We start from the raw sequence: 9,297 nt of genomic DNA, 5'->3' as shown, positions 1-9,297 counted from the left end.
ATTTGTATGTATTTAATATAATAAACAATATATGCCTAATATATACAATAATGTATGTGGTCATATATATATAATACTTTTTGTTTACTATACATAAGAAATTATTTTATATATGGTATATAATAGTGAAATATATGTAATATATAAGTACAAGAATATATATACTTGTTTAAGGAATTGCATAATATATATCATATAAACAGTAGTATACTATTTTATGGATTAAAATGCTAGCTGAGTATATTGTGATGTTTAGAAAAGTAATTAATGTGTTCTGATGTGTATTTAATTTGGTTATCACTAATATAGGAAACTCCTTATTATTAGCCTTTTATTCATAGCAACAGTTTTTAATTTATGGTATAAAATCATACATATACCCTCAATATAGAGTATATATTGTAGATTATGTAATTTAGTTAATTGTTGTAGATTACGAAATATTTTACTTATTTACTTGTATTTGTGTAACTTCCCTGTAAGAATTTCCTACCTTGTTTAATTGATTTGGGCTTATTGATTAATGATCCAATTATAAATTAACCATTTAAAATTACAAAAGTTGGAGGGCGGTAAGTTTTTGGATCGCTTGTTAATGTTTCATTGTTTGGAATGTAATACAGAAATAACCATTTTTTTAAGCAGACATATAAATTGGGCAAAAATATCCGCTAAAATACGAAAGAAATGGCAGCAGCTGCACCAGGTTTTTACATCAAGTCAATAGATGCACATGTGTTGAAATATACACACTTATCTCTTGACAATTTGAAATATACACACTTATCTCTTGACAATTGTTAATTACTATATATTTTTACTTTATTAAATTCCTCAACTTTAGTAAGTTATATTGATTTGGTGTAAATACTCCGTGCAGTTAATCAAACTCCAGCATTTTGCATGATGTTTTGAGCTAACACAGTTCAAACTACAGCATTTTTTTATAGAGTTTGACCTGTGGTTTTCGAGCTCCAGCATGCTTGGAGTTTGAATTGCGTTACATATTGCTTGCTTTTGTCGGTTGGTAATATGAATATTTTAAATATTTCTTTCTAATAATATAAAAAAAATTCAATCTATCATGTTTTACTTTTGTTTTTTCATTCGATGTTCGATACACCCCTTTGTGATCTGACTAATTCAGACTTATGCTAGAAAGTCATCACATAACTACTGGGTTCACGTGTATCCGATAACTTTTGTCTAGACCTGCATATGTATTAAGAAATCCACTAGATATCTATAAATATTTGACCGTGAACTCAATTATTATTTTCCTTAATGCCCTTTTTTCCATTAAAATTTTCCTGATATGAAACTTATTAGAAGAGCTATAATTTTCCTATGGAGGACTATTGTGTATTTATTAGCCCCTGGTACGTCTGCATGCATGCATGCATGAAATAACACGTTGCAGAAGTCATAAATTAACGAACTAAATCAGAATCCTAACCAATCATTTCCTTAATATTTTTCCCTAATTTCTCTAAATCCCTAATAATTTTTTCGAGTTTTTGGACTAATTTCAAGACTAAGGTCATTCTCTGTTGGTTTTCTTGTAAAAAGATTGAATTTTTATTGCAAAATTTTATTCAGATTCTAGGGAAAAAATTAGGGTTCTTTGTGCTGCAATTGAGTAGTTAAATTCATAATTATGAGTCCTTGAAGGGTTTTTGGGAATTTTAAAGAAAATATAAGGATTTGATTGAAAAGAATTATTGAATTTCAAGGTGTAATTCATATTCTAGGTATTTAACTTTTTTGGGGCAAATATAAGGATTGATTGAAGAGAAATTCCTTTTTAATTGCTGATTCTTGAATTTCAAGGTGTAATTTTTAGGGTTCTTTTTGCTTCAATTTAGGGCTAGTATTAACTTTTTGGGGCAAATAATTATAGGTTCTTGAAGGGTTTTTAGCAATTTTAAAGAAAATATAAGGATTGATTGAAGAAAATTCCTTTTTATTGCTGAATTCTTGAATTTCAAGTTGTAATTAGGAATCTTGAATGTTTAGGATTTTCTTTGTACTCTACAATTGAGTAGTTATATTCAAGGGGTAGTATTAACTTTTTTGAGTAGTTATATTCAAGGGGTAGTATTAACTTTTTTGAGTAGTTATATTCAAGGGGTAGTATTAACTTTTTTGAGGCAAAATATTATAAGTCCTTGAAGGGTTTTTGTGAATTAAAGAAAATATAAGGATTTCATAGAAGAAAATATTCCTTTTTATTGTTGAATTCTTGAATTTCAAGGTGTAAATTCAAGGGTAAGTATTAACTATTTGGGGAAAAAGATTATAGGTTCTTGAAGGGTTTTTTTGGGAATTAAAGAAAATGTAAGGATTTAATTTGAAGAGTAAAAGTTTCTTGAGTTGAATGGGGAATACATGTGTAGGACCCAATTTGGGCAACAATGGGTTCTTGCAATCAGTTACAGCAGCTATTTGGAAAACAAGGCAACCAGAACATTTACCTCTCCCAAATAAAGGGGACTCAACTTCCCACAAAAGCCAAGAGAATTCATCAGTTGGTTCGTCGAAAACAGATGCAAATGTTACTCAGAGTACCCCACCTCCACACCTTAAGATTACTGGGGACACTGAGTATGATGCTAAATCAGTAAATGCCCAAAAGGGTGTTAAAGAGGAGGGTAATGATGTCAAGAATCCAAATGTTAAAAGTACTACGACTAGCGATAAGCCAACGGAGGGAGTGAAACAGAACAAGCCTAGTCATGTGAAGCGATTATCGAGCATAGGGCTTAAAATGGAATCAGTTTTGGGAAGAAAGACGGGAAATTTGAAGGATGTTTATAGTTTAGGGAGGAAGCTTGGACAAGGGCAATTCGGAGAGACGTTCTTATGTGTGGACAAGGTACTGTTGAATGTTGCATCTATTACTGCTACATTTTTTTAAGAGTAATTAATTTAGGATGAATCTAATGATTTTATTTACTTGAATGTTCAGTTTCTTAGTCATACAATAATTAGTTGTCTAGTTGTAGGAGGAATCTAATATTTGATTTAGTAGAATATTTAGTTTCTCTGTCATAGTAACAGTCTAATGCTTTAGTTGTAGGATGAATCTACTACTTTGTTTATGTGGCTATTTAAAGCGCTATGGTTAATGAAATATAAGAGACAAATTCTCATCCATGTTTTCAACTTTGCATCGGGGCAACGTTTTTGTGTGGACAAGGTGCTGTTGAATGTTACATCCGTTACTGCTGCATTTTTTTTTAGAATAATTAGTTGTTTAGTTGTAAGAGGAATCTAATATTTGATTCACTAGAATATTCAGTTTCTTAGTTGTAAGTACAAGTTTAATGCTTTAGTTGTAGGATGAAGTCTACTACTTTGTTTATGTGGCGATTTAAAGCCAATGGTTAATGAAATATAAGAGACAGATTTTCATTCATGTTTTCAACTTTGCTTCAGGACGACGTTTTTATCTGTGGACAGGTTATTGTTGAATGTTGCACTGTTACAATTTTTTCTAGAGTAATTAGTTGTTTAGGTGTAGGAGTAATCTAATATTTGATTTACTAGAATATTTAGTTTCTTAGTTGTAGTAAGAGTAATGCTTTAGCTGTATGAAGAGTCTACTGCTTTGCTTATGCAGCTTTTTAAAGCTCTATGGTTAATAAGAGAAACATGTGCATCTAAGTTTTCAACTTTGCTGCTTGGATCGCTCTTTAAAAATAATCGTAACAGGAACATGGAAAGGAATTGGCGTGTAAGTCCATTGCTAAAAGGAAGTTGAATACTGAGGAGGATGTGGAGGATGTAAGAAGGGAGATTCAGATTATGCACCACTTAGCAGGGCACCCTAGTGTGGTACAAATAGTGGGGGCTTATGAGGATGCTGTTGCAGTACATGTTGTGATGGAGCTTTGTTCGGGTGGAGAGCTATTCGACAGGATTTTACAGAGAGGACATTACAGTGAGAAGAAGGCAGCTGAACTTTCTAGGGTAATTGTAGGTGTTGTGGAAGCATGCCATTCCATGGGTGTCATGCATAGGGACCTGAAACCCGAGAACTTTCTTTTTATCAATCAGGATGAGGATTCGCCCTTGAAGACCATTGACTTTGGGTTATCAGTGTTCTTCAAGCCAGGTAGTCCACTTGCAAACATTTTCTTTAATAATGGTGTTGATGTAGCTTGTTAGTTTTGTCATCTCTAATGTTTGCTCATATATTACTCAACCTTACAGATAAAGTATTAGACTGTTGTCTAACGTTTGCAATAACTTACAAAATTATGACCGCGGTCTAATGTTTTCTCATAAGATTTTCAGTTTGTTCAGAGGGATCTTTAGACTGTGGTGTGAAAAGTCCATAAGTTGCAAGATAAATAAAAAATGGTTATTTACTATGGGGAAAATTCACCAATTTATGTGTCATAGTTACACATAGTTGTCGCATGTACATTTGAATTTGCACTTGCTATTAGTCTTTAGTAGGTTAGGCCAACAATATTCGATCCAGGTGCTAAATGCTTTCTTACACTATTAATGCCAGGTAATATTTCGTTTTCCCCCTAGTCGGTCAAGAAACCTGATAACTGATAAATTTGCATGTACTCCTTCAATTAGTAGGTCTAACTGTTGATGAAGCATTGTCAGTTGGTTGAAGAATTTAGATCTGCACCTTCTACTTTAATCAACAAGGTCACATCTGTTTCAAACTAGTAAAACCTCTAAGATAGGCTATAAATCAACTGTAGAAATATCTACTTCACCCCCTGCCATGGAAAGTAAGTTTCTCATGCATCTAATCTGGACATTTTATCTGATCTTGACATAGTAAACAGTGTCTATGGTTTTCTTGCCTTTTCATATATCCACGTGTTTATAACGGAATTCATGTGGCTATTCAATTTGTGTCTTGATCTTGAAAGTTCAGTACATATCAACAGTTTCTTTCATTTGAGAGGAAGTTGTGTAATAATAACAAGAAGAAACCTGCTATTCTTTTTTCTTTTCTTGTTTATTCACATTAAGCTTATTTTATTATGTACGTGAAGTCTCAACAATGTGTGTCCAATGCTTATTGTTGGAAGAAGCGGAGCCAGAATTTTTAGTTTACGGGTTCTGAATAGATTAATGTACATATCAAATGAAATTTTTAACACAAAGACAAGGTTTGAGCCGAAGTTACTGGGTTCTACCAAACCCGTAACTAACACTGTGGCTCCGGCCCTCGTGTAGGCTGTAATTATTCTTCTTTCAGAGTAATTCGCTGCTGTTGCTTACTATTTCTTCTAGCTGTTTCATTGACTGATTTTCTGACATCTGATAAAGAAGAAAAGTTCTGTGGCCCCAGGTGAAATGTTCACTGATGTTGTCGGAAGCCCTTATTATGTTGCCCCAGAAGTCTTGCGGAAGCATTATGGTCCAGAATGTGATATATGGAGTGCTGGAGTGATCATTTATATTTTACTAAGTGGAGTTCCCCCCTTTTGGGAAGGTCAGATCTCGTGAATCTCTTTCCCTTTTAATTTGATTATATAATTTTATGAAGTTGACATGATTTTCCATCTTGCATGTATTGGCGTTGTTTTGGATCAGAGACGGAGCAAGGAATATTTGAACAGGTTTTAAGAGGGGAACTTGACTTTGTATCAGAACCTTGGCCAAATATATCAGAAAGTGCAAAAGATCTTGTCAGAAAGATGCTTGTGAGAGATCCAAAAAAGCGGCTAACAGCCCATGAAGTCCTTTGTAAGATGCAAATATTCACTAATCTGATCGTTTATACTCGTGGCATCATCGTGTTTCCTCAATGTTTGACTCTGATACTTCCCATTAATTCTAAATTTGTATATGATCATGGAGTCTGCATACTTCTTTTCCCGAAATATAGTCCTCTTATTAGGTAGAACGATCGTAAAAGTACAGCATTGTCTAATGCACGCTTAAGCCTTGGATCGAGGCGCAAAACATGTTTGAGCGCTTCACCTCGCTTAGTGGGCGCTTCAGTATCGCCATCAAGGATCTAAGGCATACTTTCCTTGCCAATGAGTGTAATCCTAAAGAGAGCATATTGTTGGTAGGATGAGACATATATTACAAAATTGCTCACATTTATGAGCAATGTAACTCCATACTCAGGGCGGAGCCCGGGTTCAACATAATCCGGTAGCTTTGGCTCAAACTCTGTGTTCATATTAAAAAGATCAGTTAATATGCATAAATAATGTATCCCAATCCAGTAAGAAGAAAGAGTTGTGGTTCAGATCCCACAAACTTAAAATCCTGAATCCGTCTCTGTCCTTACTGATTCCACATTTTCTTTCCTACTTTTCTTGTTCAGAAATTTTAAAATATGATCAAAAGATGTTGTACCTTCTACATGAGCTCTTTTCTGTAAGTGACCCACAAAGGTTATAAGATAGGGGAGAAATCACAGAAAATGCAGCTATGAACTTTATAGACTCTTTAACACTTTCCAATTTAGGTTACCTTGTCTATCCATGTACTTTCTTATGAAATTATAATCTAAATAATGAATGTGCTTATTATCTATATATCTCAGGTCATCCATGGGTCCGTGTTGGCGGTGTAGCTCCAGATAAGCCTCTTGATTCTGCTGTTCTGAGTCGTCTCAATCAATTTTCTGCAATGAACAAATTAAAAAAGATGGCAGTTAGAGTAAGATATTCTAATTTTTAGGAACTGTAAGCACTGTGATTCTGTAACTAGTGGTATTTATCATGTTTAGAGAAAATAAATTAATAAAAATAAATGTGAGCCGACTTACATTTCAGAAACAAAGATGCCACGACTGTCTAGTAGTAATTCTTCTTTTTTTCTTCCTGGATGATCTGAATGTGATTATTTTGTGTATATCATGTGCCATGAAACTTTTTGGTATATATTTCTTATTGAATCATAAAATCAGGACTAGCAAAACAAGATATTCTTCATAAAACTTTTATCAACTAATACTAGTTTTCAATTATTTTTGTCACTGATCCATCCCTCTGTTAATTTAGGTTATTGCTGAAAGTCTGTCAGCAGAGGAAATTGCAGGACTCAAGGAAATGTTCAAAATGATAGACACCGATAATAGTGGAAGTATTACGCTTGAGGAACTGAAGAAGGGTTTGGAAAGAGTAGGTGCCAATCTGAAGGATTCAGAAATAACTAGTTTAATGCAATCGGTAAGTAAATAATTTTGCTATTTTGTCTATGCGGTTTTTTCCTTACATGAAAAGATGATGTTTACATAAACCATAGATGCCTTGAAATAGTTTTACGCTACTCTTTCTTATCGGAGACATAAATATTAGACTATTTCGTGTTTCATTTGAAAGTATAATTTACTTCAGCAATTAAGGTGGAGTTCAATCCATTTGCAATTGACTAGCCAAGAGGGTGCAAAAATGATCCCTTAAGCGCTCTTTGCAATTTCTGTGTTCCAGTTCCGCTAGCCATTGGAGCAAGAATGGCTCGTAAATGATGTATCACAAAAAATAGAGACTAGTAAAGGCTTTGGATAAAATTTGCTTCTTCCGTTCTTCCATTTTCTTCTTCTCGAACTTTTCCACAGGTTCAACCTTTAGATTTATACTCCTGTCGTTTCTTCTTCTCTATGTTTTTCAGCACAGATGTCCGACCTTTATATATACACGCTTCTGAGATTGAAAGCCAAGCTATCTAGTGGGTAACTATCTAATCATACTGTTGAGACATAATTGATTAAAAGTGTGTTCTCTCTTTCAGTTTAAGCTTTTAAATGAGATGGTCACACATTTCAACCTAGTATCAGAGTCAGACTCATTCTTAAACTTAGCTTTATCTTATGTTTTTGTGAGAATATGGACATCTTGGTTCGAGGGAATTTCAGGAGAACAACAAATCTTTATAGGGGAGATCTAAACGGTCATACAGGTAGAAATAGCAACCGGGGGGTTGGGGGTGGGGTGTAATGGTTATGGTACTAGGAAAAAGTCGAATATTTTTTTCTTGCGGTATAGAGATTTATGTATTCCTAATCATATATTGTCAAATTTGATCCATTCTCAAACAAGCTTCTTTGTGCAATTGCAGGCAGATATTGATAATAGTGGTACCATTGACTATGGTGAGTTTATAGCTGCTATGCTCCATCTAAACAAAATTCATAAGGAGGATCACATGTATGCTGCTTTTTCGTATTTTGATCAAGATGGTAGCGGGTATATCACGAAGGATGAGCTCCAACAGGCTTGTGAGAAGTTCGGGATGAGCAATATCCCCATCGAAGAACTTATGCGCGAAGTAGATCAAGATAATGTACATCCCTTCGTCCTCGTTCTTTGGATTTCGTCTAATATTTTTGCATAACCGTGCAATACCTAGAATTTCTTTTAATATTTTTACTCAAACTCAATATCTTCTACACGTGTCACTATTTCAGGATGGACGCATCGATTACAATGAATTTGTAGCGATGATGCAAGATACCGGTTTTGGTGATAAGGGGAGTAGAAGAATGTAAGCATTGACATTTCAGAGGCGTTAAAAGCCTGGGACTCATGATAAAATCATACTTACATTGGGCATTTGCGTTTATCGTCCCCATAAGTACATGACAAGAGAAACTTACACTGTATTATATCATACATACATGTAAAAAATAGTCAGGCATTAGAGAGGGAAGGCTACACTAGTTTTTCTTCCTTGATAGCATTCACATTTTGTATCTTTTACTTGTATATTTCTCTTTTTTTTTTTTTTTTCACTCCCATTTTGTATCTATGAAATTTTTGTTACACTTATTTAGATTTACACTTTACCTGTCCATTTGATCAATTTCAGTGTTTGCACAAGTACTTTAGAACTTGGCCCAACAGCTTCTGAGCAAACAATTTTCAACATAATTAATAGTACAGGTTTAGTTTTAGGCATAATACATAAACAAGCCCTCAAACTTGGCCTCATCTGGCAAGTATGCCCTCCAACTTTGGGTGTGCACAAGTAGGCGCCTCAACTTGTATAAAGTTGAACATGTAAACACAAATGCTGATATGACACATAAATTTTGGAGGTGTCTAGATGATCATTTTATAAGTTGGAGTGTTCAACTGACAAAGAGGAGACAAGTTGAGGTGCCTACATGTGCACACCCAAAGTTGGAGGGTATACTCGCCAGCTCAGGCCAAATTTGAGGGTTGTTTATGTATTCTGCCTTTGTTTTATTTATGCCCAAGGAATTTTTTTCCTGTTGAACACTTGAAGCAATACATAGGAAGTGAATAAATGTGAAAATTCAACAGTGAATATAGTAGCATGACCATCCCGTCTCTTCAT

At 34.2% G+C, this 9,297-nt stretch overlaps 1 protein-coding gene across 1 annotated transcript; it reads left to right on the top strand.

The window, feature by feature from the left end:
• Positions 1–1,461: 1,461 nt before the first annotated feature.
• LOC132625966 (calcium-dependent protein kinase 20-like) lies at positions 1,462–9,050 on the top strand. The gene is made up of 8 exons (XM_060340651.1): positions 1,462–2,875; positions 3,715–4,117; positions 5,327–5,470; positions 5,572–5,724; positions 6,539–6,654; positions 6,999–7,166; positions 8,056–8,280; positions 8,405–9,050. Exons 1-8 carry the CDS (start codon positions 2,378–2,380, stop codon positions 8,483–8,485), a joined length of 1,788 nt encoding a protein of 595 aa, XP_060196634.1. The 5' UTR covers positions 1,462–2,377; the 3' UTR covers positions 8,486–9,050.
• Positions 9,051–9,297: the final 247 nt, after the last annotated feature.

This window comes from Lycium barbarum, chromosome 2 (assembly GCF_019175385.1).
Source record: "Lycium barbarum isolate Lr01 chromosome 2, ASM1917538v2, whole genome shotgun sequence".
Classification (NCBI taxonomy): Eukaryota; Viridiplantae; Streptophyta; class Magnoliopsida; order Solanales; family Solanaceae; genus Lycium; species Lycium barbarum.
This window is presented reverse-complemented; position numbering and strand designations above follow the sequence as displayed.